General features: G+C 35.8%; 1 protein-coding gene across 4 annotated transcripts; it reads left to right on the forward strand.

Moving 5' to 3' along the window:
* The first annotated feature begins 7,889 nt into the window (after positions 1-7,889).
* On the forward strand, positions 7,890-25,961 carry LOC132607257 (ubiquitin C-terminal hydrolase 12-like). Of its 4 annotated transcripts, none has more exons than XM_060321154.1 (32): positions 7,892-8,122; positions 9,805-9,892; positions 10,035-10,182; positions 10,277-10,434; positions 12,185-12,450; positions 12,556-12,774; positions 12,847-12,955; positions 13,035-13,150; positions 13,969-14,067; positions 14,953-15,062; positions 17,045-17,119; positions 17,299-17,377; positions 17,453-17,599; positions 17,690-17,770; positions 17,849-17,968; positions 18,991-19,113; positions 20,639-20,716; positions 20,830-20,918; positions 21,010-21,118; positions 21,219-21,287; positions 21,377-21,487; positions 21,786-21,841; positions 21,933-22,110; positions 22,260-22,361; positions 22,440-22,511; positions 23,451-23,516; positions 23,773-23,838; positions 24,124-24,210; positions 24,300-24,416; positions 24,541-24,615; positions 24,759-24,842; positions 25,386-25,961. In XM_060321154.1, exons 1-32 carry the CDS (start codon positions 8,093-8,095, stop codon positions 25,425-25,427), a joined length of 3,369 nt encoding a protein of 1,122 aa, XP_060177137.1. In that variant the 5' UTR covers positions 7,892-8,092; the 3' UTR covers positions 25,428-25,961. The 4 variants fall into 4 exon arrangements, with proteins under 4 accessions (XP_060177136.1, XP_060177139.1, XP_060177137.1 ...); XM_060321155.1 differs by having other exon boundaries at positions 9,808-9,892; XM_060321153.1 differs by having other exon boundaries at positions 7,890-8,122; positions 17,299-17,599.
* Positions 25,962-27,505: the final 1,544 nt, after the last annotated feature.

Here is a 27,505-nt window from a genome sequence, read left to right on the forward strand (position 1 = left end):
TTTAGCAGTTACCTGTAGTTTCAGTCTCCCAACTTCATTTAGTAATTTCCCTTAATTCATTTTTATCTATATACTTTAATTTTAATTTTCTTCATGTGTTTTTTAATCATAATGTTATGACTTGACAGATCCAAATGATTGGGATAAAATTTATTACGTATTAGTTTAAAGATACTCTTGAGTCTTGACTACAAAATTCCATTTAAAACCAAGTGGTTGTTTTTATATGAAACAAAATAAATCCTCAAAAGGCATTTGACTATTTCTTTACCTAATGAGTTTTTCATATCTTGCTGGAAAGATCTTGATCGATAGAATAGTGAGGGCCATGTTTTCGTTAAGGTGTTCTTTTTTTTTATCCATTCCATTTTTAGTGTTAAATTAATAAAGTACTTTGGCTAAAGAAACCGAAGAATATCCTGTAATTAGTTTGGCTGAATCCGCCGACATTGGAAAACCAACTACCGCCGAAACCACCAGATATCGAGATGAGTACTGCCACAGGTAATAATGAAAACTGCATGCAATGGCTAGGTATACCATTCAAAGTAGGAGCCCGTTTGGATTGGCTTATAAGTTGCTTATAAGTTATTTTTAGCTTTTTTGAGTGTTTAGTTGGCCAGCTTAAAGTCATTTTGTGCTTAAAATAACTAGGCTTGTTTGGCTTAGCCTATCTAAAGCAGCTTATAAGCTATTTCTAACTTATAAGCTGCTTTTTTTTTAAGCCCATCCAAACAGTATCTAGATTGTATAAGTGTTGCTCTTCCTACAATATTCAAGAAGTGTATTTTCCAATTGGCTAGCCTAGATCTTATGTTGTCTAGAATGAAATGGTGATCTGCTGCCCGAGGGTTCTGAGTAGGCATAGGAAAGCCTAAGTATCTACCAAAGGCTTGGCTGATCTTAATTCCAAAGGATTGAGCAGAATTTTTTGCTGTATGAGACGGCAAATTTTTTTAGAAACGGATTTTTGATTTAGCTAAATTAACCTTTTGCCCAGAGAGTTCACAAAAATAATTTAGACAACTAAGTATAGTAGAACAACTCTTATCATTCACTTTGAAGATCAGAGTAAGGTCATCTGCAAAAAATAAATGAGAAATAGAAGGTCCTCTAGGATGAATTTTTATGGGATCCATTCCTAATATCTCCCTGGTAATGTATTAATTTAGAAAAAAATTCAAGGCATAGAATGAAAATATATGGTGAAAGAGGATCGCCTTGCCTAATTCCTCTACTAGGACTAAAATAATTAGTAGTGGTACCATTAACAATAATTTCTATACTACTAGTTGTAAGGCAGCTCATAATAAGCTTGATAATATTTGGAGGAAATTTAAAATAGCGAAGAGCACGGAAAACAAATGACCATTCTAAGCGGTCAAAGGCTTTTTCTAAATCTAGTTTTAAGATCATGCCAGCTGCTTTGCCTTTCATTTTCCTAAAGTGAGCAAGAAGTTCCTGATAATATGAAGAAGCTGCATCTCATTAGTTAGAATACAGTGACCAAAGGTAAACATGAGGGAGGTCTTGGCCTTAAGAAAGCAAAACATAAGAATATAGCATCCATTTGTAACCTTGCATGGAGACTGTACCATAATCCTACATCTTTATGGGCTTCTACTCTTATTACAAAATATGCTGGTACAAATAGTGGTATCACTACCTCTCCTATCTGGAAAGCTATTCTTAGAGCATGGGACATATGTGCTCCAAATATTACATGGATTCCTGGTCAGAACTCGCCTATAAATTTATGGCATAGTAAGTGGACCCCAATTAATCGACCCTTCAGGACTTGTATAGAAGGCTCTTTTTCAAAAAACAAGTGATAAATTAACAATAGGTAATATTCTATCCAATGGAGTATGGGACCTTTCTAAAATATCCTTTACCTTACTACAAAGTATCATCGATATGCTACATAAGATACCTTCACTTATCCCAATAAATAATGTAGACTTCCCTTTTGGACACCCAAAGGCAATGTTTCAAAGTTCTCGACTCGCAGTTGTTATGAATACCTTCAAGAAGCTTTCCAAAATGATCGGAATTTTAATTGGATTTGGAAGCTACATTGTCCCAATAAGATGAAGTTTTTTCTCTGGCTGTGTTATCACCAGAAATAGCCTACTAGAGCTTATCTTAGTCATATAGGGATCAATATTAACAAAGACTATTCTGTCTGCAGAATAGAGGAAGAAACCATATCCCATATTTTTATAGGGTGCCCTATTACAAAGAACATCTGGCAAGAATTCAAGATAACTCCTCCACCTAATCCTCCCACCTATTGGTTAGATTATATTCGTATGTGTGACCCCCCCCCCCCCCCCCCCCTCTTCCTAATTATATTGAATCCTGGTATGATCTCTTTCCATTTATTGTGTGGAATATATGGGTTAATCGAAACCATAATAATCAGAATAATACTACGAACAGGATATGGGCAAAGAGAATTCTAAGTCATACACACTCGAGTACCATTTCCTTGCGAACAATATCATCACAAGTCCTCCACAAAAAACCATCAGGGTTCATTGGCAAAGACTAGCTAAGAATTGGTTTAAATTGAATATAGATGGGGCTTTTAAAAGTCTTTCTAGTATTAGTGGGGTAGGGGGACTAATCCCGCGGGATCATAGGGGTGACTGGGTCACTGGTTTTTCAGCTTCATGTTATGCCCTTTCTCCACTACATACAGAACTGTTGGCTTTATTAAATGGACTGCACATTGCCACTAATTAAGCTGCAGTTGGAACCACTTGAAATTGAGATGGACAGTACCGAAGCAATTCAGGCTTTATTAAAAGACTTTTTTCATGATAAAATCCTTCTTTCTTCTTGCAGATGGTTGATGCACAAGCTGCAGAAAGTTCTGGTTAGGCATAGCTTCAAAGAATGCAACGTGGCTGCTCATCTTTTAGCAAAGGAAGCTATAACTAAGTCTAGTACTACTTTTAGGATTAACTATGTTACCCCACCTACTTTTATTATGATGCAGTTAGACATAGATGTATGTGGTAATACTTTTGCTACTAGGACAGTTATGGAAGCTAACTATAATACCTTAGCTAGTCTTGGCAACCAAAGTGTCTTACATGACACTGAACAATGTTGTAACCTTTTGTAACCCCTATAGGGGTGTTATATAATATATATAAATATCGTTAATGTTCGAAAAAAGTTTGGCTGAATCATTAATAATGTTTGACTGATTAGACTGAAATTTATGTAAAAAAAGAAAAAGTCTGAAATTTGGATTATGTAGTCTGCAGAAAGGTATGGATGCTAATTTTTATTTTGTTTCCCATTGATGAGGTATTACAAATTTGGGTTTGGAACCCCTCCAGCTATAAATGCTCTGATAATTTCCAATGCAGCTCTAGATTCAAGACACATGTCATATAGCATTTTAAAGAACATGTGTCTAATCTTGAATCTTGAGCTGTATGGAAATTACTGGAGCATTTATATATATCGTGTAGGAAATTATGAAGAAAATAAACGATGACAAAGCTCTCTCATGGGAAAAATAAGATCTAATACAAATATAAAAATGAGGAGAAAAAGATTATAAAAAATGACTTGTGTGCCCGCAAGAAGAAAGTTCAAACTAGAACATAAAATTGGAATATTGTTATGAATTATTTTACAAGTTGATATTTGGATGTATTATTAAATGTAAATTATACCACTTACACATTAAGTGATAAATACAACTTGCAAGTTGTATGTTAGTTGTAGAAAGTTGTATCTTAGTTGTATATCTTAGTTGTACAAAGTTGTGGAGCTACTTGTACAAGTTGTATATTGTAGGTTTAAAATTTGACGAATGTCTAGCTTATATGAAATTTTAACTCGTACTTTGTCAAATTATAGTATAGAAAGATGTCGAAACCACAGAGATTGAATTGTCTATTCTACAGACGTTTCTTATTTTAATTACTACTTGAGAATGTCAGAAGAGAGTTGATTGGTGAGTTAATTAACTAAAAATGTGTAAATAAAGCAATGGAGAAGTATTTTAATTTTTCACAAATATAATAAAAAGTGTTGGGATTTAGACTTCACTTAATATGTCTATTATATAGTAGATTTATTTATTCTCCAATTTCTATTTCTCAATAATGTATAAATGCCTCTCGGGATTACATTTATATATTATTACTTAAGTTGAACAATTAATTGCACTCCTCTCGGTTATACAAATTAATTATCAAAACAGTAATATTGAAGAACCATAAATATATGCTTGAACTGAAACTTGCTCTTTATAGTAAGTCTCTTTCGGTTACCTTACTTGCCACAACTAATTATTACACTATCCGCCTCTCTCGATTACAAATAAGTGTAAAATTAATTATAACATAAAAGAGATAGATGTTACAAAATAAACGTTTAACATCTGTCAATGCGACAATTAACTTACGTTACTTCTTCCGCCTCTTTCGTTTACAGAATTAGTAAAAAGTTAAATTGTAGCATAAATTTGATAGACGCTAACAAATAAAATAACATCTAACTATAAAGCAGATAGTTAAATAAAAAGCTTCCGCTCAAACATGTGAAATTGAGGAATAATAACTACTATTTAACCAACCAAGAAAACCGCTTGTTACAAATAAGATCTTGTTATTGCATCGAAAGAAATAAATGTTGACTAATCTGGCTTTACGTATTTGGTGTATGAACAAAAAATTGTCATGTATTTCATCTTCTACAAATGTAACTATAAATAGTCGATCCTACTTTGACAATGTTGGCACTGCCCATTCTCCCCTAGTTATATTTAGAAAAAAAAAAAACTTTATTATGAAAATGTTCAGACCATATTTTTTATTTCATATACAAATCAACAACATTTTAATAGTTAAGAACAAACTTAGAGAAATGTTACAAACTTAGCTTATAGAATTTTTCATCATATAAAGAAGTAGAAAAAGAGAAGCTAAAGAAGAAAGTCAAAGGAGATAATTGTTGTCACTTAAATACTATTTTTTCTTTTGTTTTCTCTAAAAGTTAAACTAATACAGGAATAAAATGACATCAAAGACAAAAGTAAATTGTTGTTAACTGTCAAATCCCCGGAATTAAGTTATAGCTTTAAAATTTTATTTTTCTCTAATTTGCACTTTTTCATGTAGAGTGTTTTTACTTAGAGGTTGTCACGAACCTTGAAGTCTTTCACTAGTCTTTTTATCTCATACCCCCACCTCCCTACACCGTGGCACATTTGCGCCATTAACGACTAATGGCCTACACATCCGATTTAATAAGTCATTTTTTAGTTTTTCAATATCAAGTTTATCACTTGTCATCAAACTAAATCCCCACATCATTTAACTCATTCCCTCCATTTTAACCAAATTCTTATTTTTAACCTTTTTCATGTTATAGTACGACCCAAATCAGATTTTAACCCAACTCCTAATCTTCTTCCTTTTCTCTCTCTAACGTTTTTTTCCTTTTCCCAATTTCAGATCACATCTTGTTTATCTTTTCCCTTCAATTTTCTTTTTTCCAGTTCATTTTCCTTCAATTTTCTCTTTTCTCAACATTCATATCCCAAAAACCTCAAGAACCGAAGAGAATTTTTTAATTCCATCGATTTTTTCTCTTGTTCCGCCGTAGAATTTAAAAAGATCGAGTTTTTGAATTTTTTTCTCAACTGGGGTTGTTCAAGAAAGAAGATTTATCATATTATACAATCCCAACATCAACAACAATCTTTGAAGTGCTAGCTTCAGTTCACGTCGATTAAACCTATTTTTGGTGATTGTAACCGATTTTCACCGATTCACTTCATTATTCTTCTCAAGAACCCCTAATTGGAATCGTCGTTAAGACTCCTGTGAGATTTTTCATTCTTTAGTGCTTTACTGATGTAATTTAAGTGTGTTTAGGTAATTAATGAACACTTTATGTAAAATTTGTTGTTGAAGTTTGGGTATTAAATGGTGAAGGTAACTTTATTGATCACTAGTTAAGATGTTCGCCTGAAAAAATTGAGGTTTTGTGTTGTTTAAGTGAAGTATTGAGGTGAGTGTGATTGGAATTCTTGTTTTAATCAAGGCTCTTTTGAACAAATCCTTAAAGAGAGATCTGATGTGGGCTTTAGATCGGGTTATAATATGGAAAAATAAAAAATGAGTTCAAATAGAGGGAATGAGTTAAATGATGCGGGAGATTTGATGACACATGACAAATCTGGTATTTAAAAACTAAAAAATTGACTTATAATATCGGATGTGTGGACCGTCATTGGTTAATGACACCAACATGCCAAAGCATCACGACTGGGGCATTTTTATGCCCAACTATTAACGAATGGTGTGAGTAAGTCATTTCTGATAGTTTGATGACATATTTAAGCTTTCGACCTTTATTTTATTAGTCGCAAAATCCTTACATTTCAAACCCGTGATGTGATGACTACATTATAAAGGAAATGAGACTATTCAGTTTTTGATAAATAGTCACTTAAATACTTCATTAAGAGTCTGCATCACAAAAACCTCTTATAATAATCTAACTAAACTAAATTCAAACATTTAGCAAACTGTTTTAATCCATGAACAACTATTTTTAGAAGTTTTTTATTGAGAAAATTATGCTCTATGTCTATTTTTGAAAATATTTACGCCGTGTAACTCATACTTTGTGTATAAGCACCTGATTCAGCTCATATTTGTGTATAAACACTTTATACAAGATTGATACATTATGTATAATGCTTTTCCCCAAGTATAATGTCGTATAATACTATATATCGAGTTATGCGGTGTAAATATTTCAAAAATTGTATATTTTTAAAAATTTCCTATTTTCTCAGCAACACAATCGAGACACTTTATCTGATAGCAGATGGCTTGGAGGATTTTCAATCAAAATTGGAGTTTGTACATCAATTAGAGCAGAGCTATGGGGAGGCCTCACTGGCCTTCAAGAAGTCTGGGACAGGAGTTGGCGCCGAGTTGTCTTGCAAATTGATAATGCTAGTGTAGTTCAAGTGCTGCAGGCTGGAAGAACTGTGCCTCATCGGAATGGTGATATTGTTAACCACATTCGTCATCTCTTGGCTAGGAACTGGATGGTCTAGGTTGCCTATTGTTAGTCACGAGTCTCGCTTTGAATGATATTCACACGTGCCTTCTAGCATTTCTTCGCGTGCTGCAGGAGATGTAGTTGGGTTCTCATTCCCTCACCTAGTTTCGAGCTAGTTTCTTGTTATTATTTATCTTTAAAAAAAAAAAAAAAGAGAAACTTTTGGAAACTAAAGCATAAAGAATTATCCACACACTTCTATTAATTTATTCAAAACGCCACCTTATTTTTCACGAAAATCAACAAAAATAATGAATTGTCGGTCATGCCTAACCTATAACGTGTCAGCTTTTCATGTCATCTTATATGCTACTTCTTTCACAGACAAGTAACATTAGCAAAAATTCCTATATATAAACAGCATAATAATAACTATTCCCCCTTCCCCTATTTCATCCTTTTTCATTTACATTATTAATTAATATTATCTCCGTTTCAAGTTATACAGACACTTTTTTCTTTTTAATCCGTTAAGAAAAAATGACATATTTTTATATTAGCAATAACTTATTTATAAAATTCTCATTTTACTTTTAACGAAATAATTTTTAGTTACAAGAATTTATTTGGCTTATTTTAGATCATATGACTCAAAAGGTTTTTTTTAATTTATAAATTTTGTGTCTAGTCAAATAATACTGTTTACTTTGGGACAGATAGAATAATTATTAGATAGTATTTAATTAATGATAACTTAATCAAAATATTTATTGTTTTTTGGGGGTTAGTGTTTTTATTATTAAGTGGGTATTACGTGAACAAGGAGGGAGTAAGTATTTCCCCTTCCCCTAATTTACCCTTATCTTTTCCATTATTTCCAAACGTATCCTTTTCCATCATCGAAAACCCAACCAAACAACACTTAAAACTTCCGAAAACCCATCTTTTCTCTCTAAACTCAGTTCTTCATATACCCACCCACGCACCCCCTACTCACCTATCGCCCTTATCTAGTTGATCGGACGGTCACTGTTTAATCTAAAGTATGACCATGCTGAATCCTCAACCGTTGGATGTAAGTTTCGCTGAATTTCACTTTTTTTACTATTCGGTATATGTGTAATTTTAGGTTTAGTTTTTTTGTGAAATTTGTTAATCGCTTGTATGTTGAAATTGATGCTTGCATTTATTAGGTTTGTGAATTGTGATCGGATAGGGTTTGTATTTGTGGAGAGTTAAGTTAGGGTTTTGGGACTAAATTGTGCTGATTGTTTGGTAAATTGAGTTGTTTTATATTGTGGATGTGAAAAAGTTAGGGTTTTTTGATTGATTGATGGGATAGGGTTAGGGTTTAACTAGTCACTAGATCATGTTTCTGACTTGCTTTGCTTCTATGTGGAGTATATATGTTTGCAATTTATGATGATGCATGTATTTCTTTTGAGCCGAGGGTCTATCGGAAACAACCTCTCTATTCCATAAAGGTAGAGGTAAGGTCTGCGTACATTTTACCCTTCCCAGACCCCACTTGTGGATTACACTGGGTATGTTGTTGTTGTATGATGATGCATGTATTGTCCAGGGACATTGACTAATTGCTACTCCCTCCGTCCCACGTTACTTGTCAACATTACTAAAAATATCCTTCCCGAATTACTTGTCAATTTACGAAACCAAGATAGAATTAATTAAATCTTGACCATTTACCCTTAATATTAAGTGTTCTTGAATGTAATCAATATTGATCAGAGTGATAAGGGTAAGTTAGTAAAAATACACCTCCTATTTATGATTTCTTAAGGACCGTGTAAAGGGGAAAGTGGACAAGTAATATGGGATACAGATAGGCTCACACTGGTGCATGTCTCCTTTATTTTGTTTCGAGTTAATGGTCAAAAGCACACCTAAACTATCACTTTTTCGCGAGTTTCATACCTCAATTATCCATTGTTCTCTTTATCTACCTAAACTAGCACTCTCTTTGTATTAAAACACACCTCGAAGCTGAGTTGGCCAAATATTTAAAATCAATCGACAACAGGCGCTTGAAGGCCAAATCAGCATCGAGGTGTGTTTTAAATAGAAAAAGAGTGATAGTTGAGGTAGGTAAAGAGAACAATGGATAGTTGAGATATGGAACTCGCGAAAGGGTGATAGTTTAGGTGCGTTTTGACCATTAACTCTTCTGTTTTTTGTCAATGATGGTGTCCTTGAAGGGGAGCCTTGGCGTAACGGGTAAAGTTGCTCCCATGTGACCGGGAGGTCACGGGTTCGAGCCGTAGAAACAGCCTCTTGCAGAAATGCAGGGTAAGGTTGCAGACAAAAGACCCTTGTGGTCCAGCCCTATCTCGGATCCCGCGCATAGCGGGAGCTTAGTGCATCGGACTTCTTTTTTTTTTTTTTTTTTTTTTTTTTAATGGTGCCCAGTGACGCTTGCGTGCCCCTCAACTAATCACTTGGCAACCTGCTATAGCCCACAAGTATAGGTCCCTGGTAAACCTGCCGACTTAGATTGGGGCAGATGAGCTCAGATTGGGTATTTGTCTTTTATTTAGTTTATTTGACAACATTGGTGTTGAGGCAAGTTTTTCTGGATTTTGGATAATAAACTAGCAACCTGATAGAGCCTACAAGCATATGTGTCGGGTAAACCTGTCCGGCAAGGTTGGGATGAATGAGTTCGCACTTGTGCAAGTGCCTTTATTTTAGAAATCTCTGAAATCCCTTGTTTTTTATTTTTATTTTGCTACAATTCAGCAGCAGGAAGAAGAGGAGATGCTTGTGCCACATTCTGACTTAGTTGAAGGTCCTCAGCCGTTAGTTGAAGGTCCTCAGCCAATGGAAGGTTGTTCCTCTTTTAATTGTTTACTATTTCTGTCTCTTTTCTGTTTAAGAGGAGTTTAGGTTGGCAATTGATAAGTCTTATGCCTTTCTTGGATATTGTTGTAACGTTTTGATGTGATCGTATGGTGAATTTTGATTTATAGTGACACCTGCTGAGAATTCTACTACGGGGGAGAACCAAGCCGTGGACGAACCACAGGCTTCCCGGTTTACTTGGACAATTGACGATTTCTCTCGGTTATCTGTGAAGAAGCTATATTCTGAGCCTTTTGTTGTTGGTAGTTATAAATGGTAACTGGCATTTATCACTTACATTGGTGGTTAAATTTAATAATTTTTTTAAAGATCGGATTGTAATTGGCCTATGGCTGGCATTGTTTTGTAGGCGAGTGCTTATATTTCCGAAAGGAAACAACGTGGAGTGTTTGTCAATGTATTTAGATGTGGCAGATTCAGCTACATTGCCATATGGGTGGAACAGATATGCCCAGTTCAGCTTAACGGTTGTAAATCAAATAAACCCCAAATATTCAGTGAAAAAAGGTAATTTTCCTGTCCTGTATCGGTGCAGCTTAAGCTTGATTCTAAATTTCATCTGTATGATTATTGGGATGTCAGTTTTTGTTTTTTCCTTCATTGCCGTGTCTAGGAATATTCTCCATTTCTCCCTCGGTTGAAGTACACTTATTGGAACTCTGGTTAGGCAAAAAAGAAAAGAAAAACCAGTGTCTTACCTTTCCTGAACTTGACTCATTCTCTAAGTTTCTTTATGTTTGTAAGTTGTATGCCTCTTTTGAATTATCTTCCCTTTCTAATTGTCATAAAAACCAACATCTTTTTTATTTTAGACTTTTTGCTCAAGAACTTGCAGATTTATGGTGCATAACAGCGCTTCACCAGCTTTTCTGTTTGTTAAGGATTTCATTCCAGTCATTTATGTGATTATTTATTTTGCCCTCTTGTATTTCTTAGAGAACAGCTTTCACATTTTAATTCTACAATACGGTACTAACTATTTCTTCTAGAAGTGTGCTATTTTAAGAATGCATATACTGTGGTTGCACCTTGGCTCAATGTTACTGCTGAATGGATATAGATAATTCATATCGCTGACCACAACTAACTTGGAATTGAGCGGAGTTTGATTGAATAAGTGAAGTTAGAGACGTTATTTATTGTCATACCAAGGGTGTATCTACCTTTGTTTTAATCTATTAACCTACGAGACAAAAATCAGCAAAATCAGAAACAGCCAATCAGTCACGCGAATTATCTCATCCAAAAGCTGCACAACTAAATTATGATGTTTTGTAGAATTGGTAATCAAATCATTAAATCTAACCAGACTATCTTATCTTTTGGAGTTTGGTTTATTTTCTTTTTGAAAATGAGTTTGGTTTATTTTCTTGTCAAAAGCAGTTCACAAAGAAAACCATTTGGACCATAATGTGAAGCCCTCCCTTTCGTGAATGTTGGTTTTCTTCTTCTGTTACCTTGCTCCTTTGTGTAGAGTGGATGAATGCCCTACCTGTAATAATTGAAACGGTGAAAAAACTTCAGATTAATAAAGTATGCAACAAGTAAAAAGAAATGGCAGTTTATTAGAACCTTTTCCTGCAACACAAGGATAAGAGTACAACCATATGTTTCTGTCTATAGAGTTGACATGCATCATCTTCATTTGATAAACGCTTAACTATAATTGCAAAAGGTTTTTGTATATTTGACACCATCTTGGTTTAATACCTAATAAATGAAGTTTAATTTATTCAAAAAAAGACTGGTCAAGCAGCCTAGCACAAGAATCAGACATCGAGATAAGATGAAAGAGACATCAATTACATGTTTCACTGTCCAGCCCGGGACAAACATATGGTGAATCTTTACCTATTTCTTGCAATAAACACGTGGAAAATATATTTGGACCTATTGAATTAGACAAATTTGCAACTTTGTTACTCCAGGCTGCTCCAAATTCCTGAATGAGGCTTCCTAGACTATTTTAAGCTTGCTGTTAATAGTCTGGGAGACTTAACCCCCCAAAAAAAATCATAAAAAAGAAAGAAAGAATGAGGCTCCTTCAACTAAAAATGGCAAGAAAATTGCAAATGAAAGGTTTTTAAGCTTTTAACAATATCTAAGTAATTGCTTTGGCCTGTGAAACTTATATTGGATTAGTGATCTACAAATTTGCTAGAAAATTGTCTTGAATGCGAGATTGGGTAACTGAATGGCCAGGGAGCTTGGTTTTTTTCATCCTGGCATAGATTTTAATATTTTTTTCTTTTTGCAGAGACGCAGCACCAGTTTAACCAAAGAGAAAGTGATTGGGGCTTCACATCATTCATGCTTCTAAGTGATCTTTATGACCCCAATAAGGGATATCTTGTAAATGATAAAGTTGTTATTGAAGCTGATGTTGCTGTACGGAAGGTCATTGATTACTGGACGTATGACTCAAAGAAAGAGACGGGATATGTTGGGCTTAAGAATCAGGGAGCTACTTGTTACATGAACTCTCTCCTACAAACCTTGTACCATATCCCCTACTTTCGAAAGGTTAGCGTACGTTCTAAGTTTTTATGATGCAAGTTTTTAGTAAGTATATCTTTAGTATTGGTTCTAGAACATGATATCCTCAATTTTGGTTTCGGTCTCCCACAGGCTGTGTATCATATGCCAACCACAGAGAATGACATGCCATCGGGGAGCATTCCATTGGCTCTGCAAAGTTTATTTTATAAGCTCCAATATAGTGATACCAGTGTGGCGACAAAAGAATTGACAAAATCTTTTGGATGGGATACTTATGATTCATTCATGCAGCATGATGTGCAAGAACTAAACAGAGTGTTGTGTGAAAAGCTTGAAGACAAGATGAAGGTATGTTTATGAAATGACTAATTGCAAATTCTGAAGATCTTATTGGATCTTCTAATGATTGCTTTTGTCCAGGGTACGGTTGTGGAAGGGACAATTCAGAAGTTATTTGAGGGGCACCATATGAACTACATAGAGTGTATTAATGTGGACTTCAAATCAACGAGAAAAGAGTCGTTTTATGGTATCTAGTTATCCTCAGGTTTTCCCCTTGGATCCTTAATGCCTGCTCATGGACTTATATTTTGTATAAAATTCTGCAGATCTTCAGCTCGATGTTAAAGGCTGCCTCGATGTTTATGCCTCTTTTGACAAATATGTTGAAGTCGAACGTCTAGAAGGCGATAATAAGTACCATGCCGAAGAACATGGTTTGCAGGTTCAGTATTCTATCAATTAACAATAAATTGACGGGCGGGCCTTTGTTGCGGTTGCATGTCCTCATTTATAACAGTACGAATAAAAAAAATCAAAAGTGTGTGTGTGTATTTTTTTTTTTTAAAGTTAACAGTTTAAAAAAAATCAATTATTTTTTATGGTCCTTATAGAAATTGAGAAGGATCTACTTACGATGATAATTTGTAATGGTCCCACAAAACAATGGAAAGTAGAATCTTAGTGTGAATCCAAATAGATCAGATTCTGAGATTGTTATTCACTAGCAGCTCTATAAAACATTAAACCATCTATATTCTTGTGAAAATGCAACAAGAATATTAACCATCTTGACTGAATAGACATATAATTTGGAGCCTAACTCTTCCTTCTGTTTTTTGTTTCCCATCTTTTTGGGGGCAGAGTGTGTTGGTAGTTCCCCTAATCTAGATTAAAGATTCCTAATGGATGAGGGTTAGTGTGTTTAAAACTAAGGGAGACATCTTGTTTGAGGAATAATGAAGTATTATTAATGGGAGCATCAAACATCTTATCTGTAATTGTTTTGTGGGGGGCGGGACTAGGTTGGTGCTAAGCCATTATGAAGGAAGCAAGAAGATGCCCTTCCAGCATGTTGAATTTTAAGATACTTGAACTCATAAAGCTAAAAAGTAGAGATGTCACGAAGTACATCCTTAAGCCAGCAACTGCCTCTTATTTGTCGCCTTCTTTCTTTTGTTATGAAATTGGATTGCTGACCATCTAAAAAATAAGGAGAATTCATCTTAAAAAAATTAATTTGGATTGCCGTGTTGATTTCAGGATGCCAAAAAGGGTGTACTATTTATCGACTTCCCTCCAGTTCTCCAGCTTCAGTTAAAAAGGTTTGAATATGATTTCATGCGAGATACTATGGTTAAGGTTAGTACCAGTTTCTTCTTTCTCAGCTTGCCATATGATTGATTCGCAGTATTAGATTTTGTGTTGTTGCAAATTCCCTTTCTAAAATGGCATTATTTCCTATATTTTGTTCAAGCATTTACCTTTGGCGAACGAACTAGAGTATACCTTTTGGCACTGCTGGTTCACTTCGCTTTTGGGTTGTTTCGTGGCCTTACTAGAGTGAGTGTTGTTCCCTGTTTGCTGGTCCAAACATTTATGTTCAACTAGAGAAGTATACTACTTCGATATTCTACTACCTTGTCTGAAATGATGGAGCAAAGAAAAGAAACGTGAAAGTGAAACCTGTTAAAAAGAACTAGATATAAAGGAAAAAACCAAGGTGGGAAAATTGTGGTCATGATATTCTAGAAGTGTAGAACCATATAGTATTTCCTTTAAGAAGGCGCTATTTGGTAGTTGGAATATTTTCAGTGGAAGTTTTTCCAACTTTTTATTTGTCGAAGTGTGGGCACAGTTTTAGTCCTTTTTAATAAAAGCTTTTCCATCAATGAAAGGAAACCACGGGACATGATTTATTCTTCTCTGCGACTGCTCTGCATCTATTTGATAAAATTCACGTCAAATTGTCTTGTTATTGACTATTAACTTTGTTACCGATCAACAACCACCATGACCCCAAATCTCCTGTCCTGCTACTATCAGCTGCTGCCAATGTCAGTCTATCTAAATCTTGGACATCAGAAAATGATTAACTGTAGTTTTAATTGTTAAAGCATTCTCTACCATGAAATTTTCCCTTGAAATGTAGTTTAAATGGTCTTCAAATGTATTAATGATAGTATTCAATCCCATATTGTAATGTCCAAGTTCTCAAATGTGACAATCTTTGCTCCAATGTTGCAGATAAATGACCGCTATGAATTTCCTCTAGAGCTTGACCTTGATAGGGAGAACGGAAAATATTTGTCTCCTGATGCAGATAGGAGTGTTCGGAATCTCTATACACTTCACAGGTAAATTTAGATCTTTTCTATGTGTATGTGCGGATAAGCACACTAGCATGCAATCTCAAAGGCTCTTTTTGTTTGGACTTCTTTGTCTACTCATTTTTGTATGAAATAAGTTGTCTCGCGTCTTTGATAACCAAAGTTATAATATTCACATCAAGTCAAAAGCTAAGTTGGTGCTATGTAAGCTTTTCAATCACATCTCTGAGACACAGGACAAATTGTTGCATCTTCTGATTAATCTGCGTCCTTTTAATAATTAAGTGAAAATAGTTGTTTGTCGAACATCTGTGCTTTAAGCTATACACTGTTCTTACCTCCCTCAAAATATCTCCTCTTTTTTGATACCAAGAAATCTCTGACAAGTTGTGTATGGTTCGAAACTTGGTGGATGACGCGCTTGCCCTCTCCCTTTCTCCACTTAAATACCACTCCTCTTGCCACTAGAGAAATCCCTGGGGCGCCGAAGTGTACTATTTCTTTCTGCTTATATATGCCATATAATGCATAGGTGAGCTGTATCCCAAAACTTCCCTCTTTACGAATTTTCATCCTCTTAATGGAGATAAACATTTACTATTGATCTCGGTCTTAATCATTCTATTCCAAAAAGAACAAGAAATACATTTCACACCTCTTTTTCTACCTCTCAATACACAAAGTCATTCACCAAGTTTTTACATTTTTCATTCTTAAAGCATTTATTGCGTTCCTCAATCCCATGACTTGACATAAGCAAGGTGTAGAAATCGTTACTATGAAGCTGCTGTGGTTTCCCCTACTCTGTATTCTGGCCCAAAATACTTATTTGACGTGGACCCAGCCGACTTACAAATGGTAATTCCCAGTCCTCAAAATCCCAACTATGCCTTCGCTATGGTTGTCCCATTAGCTAGTTGGCTAGGAGTAGTTAGGTAGGACTATGGTGCGAAGCCTTTGGCGTAACTCAACTATGCTTCAAACACAAACATCTATTTTTTTTTTATGTTAACTGTTCCAAAAAAAAAAAAAAAACACAAACATCTATTTTGTGTTTTGTTGCTTTTTATAAGCCAATGTACCACCAAACCTGTTTGTAGTTGCTAAGATTCATTTCTTTTTCATCTTTTAGTTTTATATCTTATATTCTCTCTCTCTCTCTCTCTCTCTCTCTTTTTTTTTCCCCTCAATGAAGTTACTTGCTTTCATTCTCTGACTGCTGTTGGTTAGATTGTGTAGAGCTCAGCAGTTTTTATTTCAAAATTATATTGGATAGATTGAAACAATGAAACGACAAACTGTCATTGAATCTGATAAGATTGGCCTTTTAGGGCATTGTTCATGTTCTGATATGTTGGGATATACGGTTATGAGATTCCTAGTAGGCGTTTGGACATGCGATTTCATCTCATGAGATGAACCAAATCATCCAAGAAGGCATGATTTGGGATTTAAGTCACAATTTCAAAATTTCTAAATGTAAAAGTTGACCCATAAGTTTGTATTTTGTAAAAAAAAAGATCCATAAGTTGGTAGATATATTTACCAATCATGTTTACCAACAATTAATATAAAAAATCAAAAGATCTACAAGTTGGTAGTATATTTATAACAAAGCTACTCTTACCAACCATGTTGGAGGATTATATTAAAGAGTAGTTGAACTAAAATTTGATCAATTGATGTTGTATTTTTTTAGAAAGGCCTTCTAGTAGCGTATTAATTTTGTTATGAACTATGACTTGCTCATTTGGTAAGATTGTATAAGAATTGGAAAAGTTTTAATGGTTTTCACAACTTGTGGGTTTTTTATGTCTATAAGAAAAAATACAACTTAAGAAATCTAAATTGTATGTCCAAACATGATTTCATCTCATGATTTCACATCATGTCCTGTTTTCCTTTTGTTTGTTAGTGGTATGATAGTTTCAAGCATTGGCTAAACTAGATGTGTGGCATTGTCTTTTATCTTTATACTAAGAGTATCACCTTGCTCTTCTTAATGGCAGTGTGTTGGTTCATAGTGGTGGTGTGCATGGTGGACATTATTATGCTTTCATCAGGCCAACACTGTCAGATCAATGGTATGCACTCTATAGGACATTTTCTTCGTCTCTGTCCCTTTCTTCTAAACATTTCCTGCAGGATCACAGAGCAGTAGGGAAAAATTCTGCATCCTATCGTATTGTCATACAGATAAGTTAATTGATGTGACGATGTAATTTGAGCTCTGGTTGAATGTGATTATTTGGTTCTATGTTAGGTATAAGTTTGATGATGAACGGGTGACAAAAGAAGACATTAAGAGGGCTCTAGAGGAACAATATGGTGGAGAGGAGGAGGTATATGTCTCTAACAGCATATCTTGTGTCTTGCCGTGTCATGCTTTGATTCTGACTAACTTTTGCTTTTTACAGTTGCCACAGACAAATCCTGGCTTCAATAACACTCCCTTTAAGTTTACAAAATACTCCAATGCTTACATGCTTGTTTATATACGTGAGAGTGACAAGGATAAAATAGTCTGTGATGTCGGTGAGAAGGACATTGCGGAACACCTAAGGGTATGTTCTCAAAGATTTTGCACGCAAGAATAAGATTTTCTGCACCTGTTATTCAGTTCGCCGTGATAAAGCCTTTTTCTTTCATTTTAGATAAGGTTGAAGAAAGAACAAGAAGAGAAGGAGGACAAGAGAAGATACAAAGCACAAGCCCACCTTTATACAATCATCAAGGTCATTTTCAAACGGTTCAGTGTCCGATAATAGGTTTCTCTCCTTGAATATGCTGTGTTAATCTACTTGTGTATGTAGGTTGCACGTGATGAGGATCTTAGAGAACAGATTGGTAAGGAGATATATTTTGATCTTGTTGATCATGACAAAGTTCGTAGCTTTCGGATCCAGAAACAGATGCCCTTTAAACTTTTCAAGGTACTATTTACTTTCTATAATTTTTGTTGCTTAGTTTGGACTCAAGTAGCACATCCAGTGATTGAATTGAATTTAACCCTTATGTCATTCCTGATTTAGAGCCGAGGGTCTTTCGGTAACAGCCTCCCTACCTTCCAAGGTAGGGGCAAGGTCTGCGTACACTTTACCCTCCCAAGACCCCACATTGTGGGATTTTACTGGGTATGTTGTTGTTGTCATTCCTGATTTAAATGTGTAGATAAGTAAATGATCTTCTCACTTTTAGCATTAATAAAAGACTTGTGTAGATTCATTTGGAGGAGGGAGTCAAAGGAGAGATGAGAATGTGAGAGAGAGTAGCAAAGGGAGTAGCCACGTTGAATGAAGTTAATCAATCACACCTGGGCTAAAATCCTAGTGGATGGTGGATATGCACAGTCATACACCACATATTTTTTTTGTTTTTGTTTTTTGGCTGTACCTCTTTGTAATTATGGCTTCAGCACAGCCTTTGTGCTGGAAACTTTAATAATATACTGTTACCTTCTCAAAAAAAAAAAAAAAAAAAAAAGCTGAGCACGGGATGATTGCCAAAATGCAAGAGATTAGGGGCCTCAGGTGCATGTCGTCCAGTATTTTAGATCTCTCACATGCTTGATTTTGGTTCTTTTTGACTGCTTTAAGAGTCTCATTTCGATGACAATTCCTCTTCCCTTTTCTCTTTTTTTTCTCTTCCTTTTTTTTTTTTAACATTATATACCACTTCCCAACAAATTTAATCACCATGTGGATCCGTTGTTTCTATCATTTAATTCCTTGTTAATAACCTTTCTTCAAAAAAACAAGATGTAAATGTGATCTGTGGAATTTAATCAGGAAGCGGAGTTATATTTTCTAAGGATGACCTTCCTTCTGGTATATACAATCAATGAGTTACTAATTTCTATATGCGGTGTCTGTACATATCTTTGGTATGTTTAAGTGGTCTTCTAATTTCTTGGATAGTCTCGCCTTGTGTTTGACCAAAATATCCGTTGCTGCAGGAGGAGGTTGCAAAAGAATTGGGTATCCCAGTTCAGTTCCAGCGTTTTTGGATTTGGGCAAAGCGGCAAAATCACACTTATCGGCCCAATCGCCCATTAACTCCGCAGGAGGAACTGCAAACTGTGAGTCCTTGTATCTTTCTCATTCCATTCTGAGTCTTTTTGGTATTTGTTATGACGGTGTTTCCCAGTTTTGGGATATACGCAGTAATACTTTTTTTCGATCAATTAAATGTGTTTTCGTTCATAAACATGGCCAAATTGGCCGTTTGCCTGTTTTGGGAAATAATACTTGTCATAGTTCCATCACATTTTTGCATTAATAATGACTGCTTAATTTCTGAGTCTGTTGGATTTATTCTCTGCTGTTGAAGGCATAGGGATTTTTTTTGTAAATTTACTTCATCTAGCTAGCAGGTTTTTCTTTTTCTTTTGTAGAATCAGTGTGCGCCACAAGGAGGAGATAATTTGTTGAGGTCTTGTGTTATGTTCTTTGGAAAAGATTGGTAATTAGAATTAATTTGAGGATAATCTAATATCACTTCTTAGGTGATGCAGCGTTTATCTTGATTTTGAACCTTCAAACTTCCTGGAAAATTTGTCTGTTGAAAAGAATATAGCCCAGGTTCCTACAAAAGAGAAGATGGAGTTTAATCCAGTATGGTGGATTATCTGGAGAGAAAGGAACTCAAGACGCTTTGAAGGCAAAAGCAACTTTGTTATTTGTATTTTTCTTTTTCATTTTTGGTGTGAACGAGAGGACATAGAAGATACTGAGTCTACTACAAGTCCTAGAGTCTCTATAGATCAGTAGATATAGTATAGTCTAGATTTTATGCTACATACTCCCTGTAAATTTGGCCTAACAACTTTTTTGTTATTTAATACAAGCTTGTTACCGCGGTACTTTTTTCCTAGGTGAGACCAAAGCACTAGGTGATTTCTTCTTCTATCCTAGCCTTGTGGACAGCGTTACTTGGTACTTGTTGCTGTTGGAGGTGGCAGGTTTCCCGTGGAATTAGTCGTCGAGGTGCGCGCAAGCTGGCCCGGACACCACGGTTAAAAATAAATAAAAATACAAGCTTGTTTACCATCTCAAAAAAATAAGTAGAAATGTGTTGGAATCAAGTGGGTGTAAATCGAGCGAAACAGCTTCTTATTAGCAAACCAAACTAGTTTTGATTGAGGGTAGTATTATTTGCTGTTTTTGTTGTATTAATTCATGTTAAAAATTAGAAATATGAGGCCCGTGGATTAATAAGTATCACTATAGTCTTAATGTAGGTATACTTATCCAATAGATTGACCGCATAGCTCCTGGGCGTACACTGTGTTAAACAATTAAAGTGATGCTTCATTCATATTTTGGTCATCTTGGATACTGCTTGAGTATGTGAATTTGATTTTCAGTTCTGGTGCTTGAAACATTTCACTTTATCCTGGTATATCACCTTTTGATATCTTTAATGTTTTAAATTGATGATTTGTAGAACGCATGATGTTCTAGTTCATACATTCTCTTCTGCCGTCCAACAAAAACACTTGTGCTTTATTTGCCCCTATGATTCTTTACAGTAATTGATTCCTCCCTTTTAACTTTTCTTGAACGATGTATACTGTTGTCTAAGGCAACCATCTGCAAGTGCAGGTTGGTCAGTTAAGGGAAGTTTCTACCAAGACCAACAATGCCGAGTTAAAATTATTTTTGGAAGTGGACTTTGGCCTGGTACCTTCCTTAACTATCTTATAGATCATAAATTGTCATGGATTACTTTCCTTTTTTGACAGGTGCTTTTTTGCCTTATATTCTACTATACTTTAACTCGTTTAATATTTCAGGATCTCATTCCTGGTCCTCCACCTGACAAAAGTAAAGATGATATACTCCTTTTCTTTAAGCTTTATGATCCTGAGAAAGAAGAGCTCCGGTAAGTTGTTTGCTCTTAATGGAGCCCACATGGCAGATATATTTCTGTGGCAAGGTCTAACAACAAAATTTATTCCCTTTTGTATTTCCAGTTATGTTGGTAGGCTTTTCGTGAAGAATACTAGCAAGCCTGTTGAAATACTTCCAAAACTTAACGAGTTGGCTGGATTTGCTCCTGACCAAGAAATTGAACTTTTTGAGGTGTGTTATTGTCGCCTTCTCTCTGTTATCGATGCACTTATTGTTCTTATTGATGTTGTTGATCGAGATGACATGGGAATTTGGTCTTTTTTCTTTACAGGAAATAAAATTTGAACCTTCTGTCATGTGTGAAAGACTAGACAAAAAGGCTTCATTTCGATTTAGCCAGGTTTTTGTCCTTTCTGTTTTCCCTGCTCGGTGGCTGAAAGCTTTTATCTTCTCATATTTAGATTTGCTTTGCTGACTTATTTCTTACAGATTGAAGATGGGGATATAATATGCTTTCAGAAGAAAGCTTCTCCTGAAGTTGAAGAACAAGTCCGATTTCCAGACGTTCCTTCATATCTGGAGTATGTAAAAAATCGCCAGGTGAATCCCGATAGAGCTCCAGTTTTTGCAAGGCTGTTGATGCTATTTATTTGATGTTCTCTTATCCTTTATTTTTCGGGCTTATGGTCCTCTATGGTGGTGCAAGGGAAATAACTTTCGAAACTTCCTTTGGTCTTTGCCTTGAGGAGTTGCATCATTGTCGTTACTGTATCTGCAACATCTTTTTCACCTCCTCTCCTTTAATATATGCGTTATGCGTGTGCACACCATACAACTGGCGTTTTATTTTTTATTTTCTCCATTTAGGATTCCTCATATCTGAGTTTATTATATACAGATTGTACATTTCAGAGCGCTGGAGAAACCGAAGGACGATGATTTCTGTTTGGAGTTGTGAGTTTATTTGGTACCTTTATCCTTCACTTTGGTGCAGAGCATTTGCTCCTGGTACAGCTATGACCATCTTTTGTTGGTAATATTACAGAGCAAAAAGTGATACATATGATGAAGTAGTGGAGAGAGTGGCTCAGCGGCTTGGTGTGGATGATCCCTCCAAAATTAGGCTTACTCCTCACAACTGCTACTCGCAGCAACCCAAGCCCAACCCCATCAAATATCGGTCTGTTGATCATTTGGTAGACATGCTTATCCATTACAATCAGGTTTGTTAACATGAATTGACTTTATCTTGGAAGTACATGGTACTTCTAATGCTTTACTCATCATAACAGTAGCATAGTATTTTGGTAGGATGTGATGTGTCTAGACTAGCGACATCTCATTTTTTTCTTTATTTTTTTGGTGCTGGTAGATCTCCGATATTCTGTATTATGAAGTTTTGGACATACCTCTGCCAGAGTTACAATGTCTGAAGACGCTCAAAGTTGCCTTCCATCATTCTACGAAGGATGAGGTTTGTCTAAAATTGATTTTTTTTTTATCCCGTCAAATTATTACCTTTCCTCATTACATTTTTTTCCATCGCTTTCAGATTGAAATTCTGAATGTAAGATTGCCTAAGCAGAGTACCGTGGGGGATGTTCTTAAAGAAATTAAATCAAAGGTATGCATAGGTGTTTATCAACTTTAATTGCAGTTTTGAGTCTCTGAAAGGATGAAAGCAATTTCCACACCCATCAGAATAAGATAAGCAGCTTCCTCATGTGGTAGATTCCTGATGTCTAGAATGATTATATGTTCTTTAGTTGATTTATGCCTCATTACTGTAAATGTCATTAGATGGATTCAGGTTCTGTGGATAACATATAGGGGAAGGGTACAATCTTGTTTAACTTGTATTATGTACCTTAATAATTGAAGAGTTGGTATTTGCATTCGTTGCCTACAATGTTGCAGTGTGTGCTTTTGTGCTACTTCAGATAATACTTTTTTTATTTTTTTAACCCCCAATCAGATATTCATATTTTGCTTCTCAAGTGTCAAATTGGCCATTTTTCCAGTGCAAAATTGTCTTGAGAAAATAAAATTTAGAGATTTGGAAGTGACATGAGAAGTTCAAGTTAGCAAATTTTGCTTTTCAATTTTTCTGAACATACTTGAATATATAAAAATCACTTGTTGACATCGGGAGTTGACAACCTTTTTGTGAACTTTTTTGACTAAGGAAATGGCAATCTTCCATTTTTTTGGCGAGGGGAGTACTCTCTTTCCTATCAGATTATCTTATTTAGAACCATTAACAAAGGATGATGAATCTGCACCCTAATTTACCGTAATATATGTTTCTCTGTGGTGTATATGTTATGAAGAAAATCATTCTACATGCGTTTTTAAGGTTATTTGCCTCCCCATCTTCTGAACCCTGCTTCCTATCTACAAAAGAAAAAGGAAAAAAAGGACGCGGAGTTGGTATGGAAATATGAGTTTTAGACCTGTCATGTATATTGTGCACCAATGTTATTTCTCTAATGTTTTCTGCTCAATGGTGGCTTCCATTTATGGTATGAGAATATAACTAGTGGCATTTGGTGTGCTGCAACAGGTAGAGTTGTCCCATCCAAATGCAGAGCTTAGATTACTCGAGGTCTTCTATCACAAGATTTATAAGGTGAGCAGCCCTAATATAAGTCTGATACTTTTGTCCTTTATGGGAATATGTAAATATAGCTTCTAGCACAGCCTTTATGCTCTTGATTCATACAATTATTACCTTCCTCAAAAAATACTTTTGTCCTTTATTATATTTATGCTGACATTGTAGTGTGACAGCTAAATGACCTTTCAAGACTTGTTCTGCTAGCTTATGTGTTCTTTTTGTCTGCCTGTATCTAATTCATCTTTTCGTTGCCATTGCTAATCTGCAGATCTTTCCGCTCAATGAAAAGATTGAGAATATAAATGACCAATATTGGACATTGCGGGCAGAGGAAGTAAGTTCTCTAGGTGTTGTATGGCTGATTTCTTCTTAAGTTCTCTAGGTGTTGTATGGCTGATTTCTTCTTAAGTTCTCTAGGTGTTGTATGGCTGATTTCTTCTTCTCCTCTAAAAATATTTGCCGAGGTTTTGAAAGTTTAAGCAGAGATAGGTGTCTTCTGTTTCACTGACCTCTCTGCTTTAGACATTTGATTCTGGAAAATTAATGATGATATTCTGTGGTATGTGTTAGTCTTGCCTACTTGCTTACTACTATGTTTATTTTATTTTAATTTTTGTAGATACCGGAGGAGGAGAAAAACCTTGGTCCCCATGATCGTCTAATTCATGTTTACCATTTCACAAAAGAGACTCCACAAAATCAAATGGTATTACAAATAGGCTTGATTGGTTGTTACTGATATACTGCCGCGTCTCTTTAATTATTAAAGTTAGTAATTGGATCTTTTTTCAACAGCAAGTGCAGAATTTTGGAGAACCTTTCTTTCTGGTCATTCGTGAAGGTGAAACTTTAGCGGAAATTAAAGTGCGCATTCAAAAGAAATTGCAGGTTCCAGATGAGGAGTTTTCTAAGGTATAGTGCTTGAGCAGAAAGCTTTTGCAGCAAATGGAATGTGCTCGCATGCTTTTAGCATTATGGTTTAATTAAAGCCCTATGATTGGATTGGGGTTTGACTCTCTACTTTTTTGATGGCTAGTGGAAATTTGCATTTTTATCATTGGGGCGCCCAGAATACCTTCAGGACTCGGACATTGTATCCAGCCGTTTTCAGGTAGTGCATTGATGTTATCTTGTACTTTCTTCCTCTCCTTGAAGTTCATCGTGAACTTCCTTTTAAGTTTGTGGGTCAGCTTTAGTTGCGTCTTCTTGTTTCTAAATTCTGCCCAAGCTGAAGATGCTTGTATCCTGTTGCAGAGGAGAGATGTTTATGGTGCTTGGGAGCAGTACCTTGGATTGGAGCATGCAGATAATACAACTAAGAGGCCATATGTTAATCAGGTAGATTCTCCAGATTTTATGGTTTCTGCCTGACCTCAATATACAAGAAGTCACCTTTTTATATATCAGTTTAAACAAAGTGGTTCAATCGCAGTATATTAATTTGGCTCCTCTTAAAGGCTGTTAGTTTTTATAATATTCGATCTGTCCGGGACTTGTATTATGCTCTTATAATCTACAAAACCTGGTGTGTATTACTTTCACTTCTGTCGCTGCATGCTTTTTATTACTTCAGGAGCTTTTATGGTCAAGTTAAAATTTGCTTTGTCTTTACTTGTTCTAGTGTCTAGATTGTGAACTAGATCTTGCTATGTGACAAGGTATTCAGTTAGTAGATTGCTTACTAAAATTTTTAAAAAAAATCCGTTAATAGTTGAGGATATGGTTTAATTTCTCTGGACCTTCTCTTCTGGGGGTGTGCTAGTTACATGTATACAACTACTACATTTGTGCGCTGGACCTTACCCTATTGCCTGATAATGTTGTCATTTTGTGTTGAAAGAACCTTTATTATGCTTTAATAGTTTACACTCAAAATTGCAGAACCGCCACGCATTTGAAAAGCCAGTCAAGATATACAACTGAAAGAGGTTTGTGATATTCCAGCTGGGCTTTGGTTGTAGCGTTCACCCCTCATGAGCTAGAAGGGAGACATGTAAAAGAGTTTGTAGTATGGCATGATGATAAGTAGAAGACGGAGAGGAGATTAGCATGATTATTGTTTTCATATAGGGGATTTTACCACCTTTGTTTCCTCCTGGTGATTTGGTTAGGTTTTGCAGGCTATAAGTTTTCCCTTCGGTGTGGTTTGGGAAGGGAAGGTTTTATCCCTTTAGTTTAGTTAGGATGCGCGCTGTAGTTTCTGCCCTCGCCTTCAGCTATTACTCTGCTGAGGGTCTGGTCTTTTTGACATTGTCTTCTGCATGATTTATTCTGCATATAAGATTTTGGTTGAAGGGAATGTATAGTTGATATAGTCGTCGGGTGCATTCTGGACTTATACTCTCTGTTACTTCTTTTCCATTTTCCCATTCCTCTTTGGGTTGTATTTAAATGTCATACGAGTGGGCGATGGATCTGTAAAATTTCTTTATAGTATTGGTATATGTTACTCCTTCATTTCTGTCTTTGTTGTTTTTACTGTAGGTTTACTTTGGCCGAAATGACAAACCTACACGCAGTTGAGCATGTGAATAATTTATTTATTGGCTACTTTTCGTTTCTTTTGTTAATGAAAGCCCAGAGTTGGAAGAACAATAGTCAAGTGAAAACATCCGAAGGGAATATTATCTTTTCCTAAGCTATTTATGAATGATGCATATTTTATTCTATGCATATATTAGCCTATCAAGGTATAGTGCTTTTTTCTTGAAATTTTTTCGAAAATGTGAGTGTGTTAATTAGTAAATATTGCCGCACTTGTTTCTTGGGTCAATCTTGGATGGCCACAGTAACCTCTACAAAGAACTTAGATGATGATCCTGTTAGGATTTGAATCCCAAATCCGACCTTTGTAAGCAGGTTCCCAGGAAAGATTGGAGGGTCACAGCTGGACCACTTAAATACCAACCTCCTTAGACAGAACCTACTTACGCCGTGATGTAAGCGAAGAATAAATAACACACACAGATTTATAGTGGTTCACCCTCAATGTGAGAGCTACGTCCACGTTGCTGCTGCAGATCTTATTAAAGAAGAAATATTACAAGTGTTTACAACACTCAACCTCACAACCCCAATCCCAATTACACTCAAGAATTTTATCACAGAAAATTCTCTCAAAGACCTTCTCTTACTTAGGCCTTTCACTAAGAGTATTTCTCTTAGATTTTTCTCTCTCTTTGGGATGTGTTGTCTTCTTCAATTTGGTGTATTTTACAAATGAACCATAAGCTACCTATTTATAGGAATGAATTTCCTATGATGAGGTAGGCGCTTACATCACGACTATCATGAGGTAAGCGCTTACATCACGACTATGTGAACAAAAGAATTGACTTGTTTGGCCAATTCCACACCCAACAGATCCATTCTTCAGTATGCCTAAGGATTTCGAAGGTGCTACATATCTTGGCACCATACATAATAGCTCCCAGGTATTGGTCTGCATAGGGGGTCACTCCATGACATGCACTCATTAGTTTGGATCGGGAAGCCAGAAGGAGATTAGGAGGATCTGCCTAAAGATCAGCAAGGGATGTGGTGAAATGCAAGGTCTTTTCATCCTTAACTGAAAGTTGCGAGTGGCTTCGTTGACTTACGCGACTGGCGCTTCAAGAGGCGTAACTCTCGGTCGTAATTTGACAACCTAACTTCAGTAGAGATTGTTAGTCTTTTGATTGAAGTAGTGGTCGTGCTTCCTAAGTGGTGCAAATTAGAGTTGTCAGAGCTAGTGGGCCTACATAGGTGGAGTAGGGGACCTGCTTAAAGATCATCAAGGGATGTGGTGAGATGCACGATATCTTCTTCCACCCTCAGCTAGAGGTCACAGGTATGCTATCTGGCTTGGTCTATCTTACGCGACTAGTGCTTCATAAGAGGAAACACTTGGTTGTGGTTTGGCGACCTATCTAAACTCTAAAGTAAGAGCCTTTAGTCTTAAATGGGCCCCACGCGATGTGAATTGGATTTGTGGGGCCAGCTGGTTCCCAACATGTGATGCT

This window comes from Lycium barbarum, chromosome 8 (genome assembly GCF_019175385.1).
Source record: "Lycium barbarum isolate Lr01 chromosome 8, ASM1917538v2, whole genome shotgun sequence".
Classification (NCBI taxonomy): Eukaryota; Viridiplantae; Streptophyta; class Magnoliopsida; order Solanales; family Solanaceae; genus Lycium; species Lycium barbarum.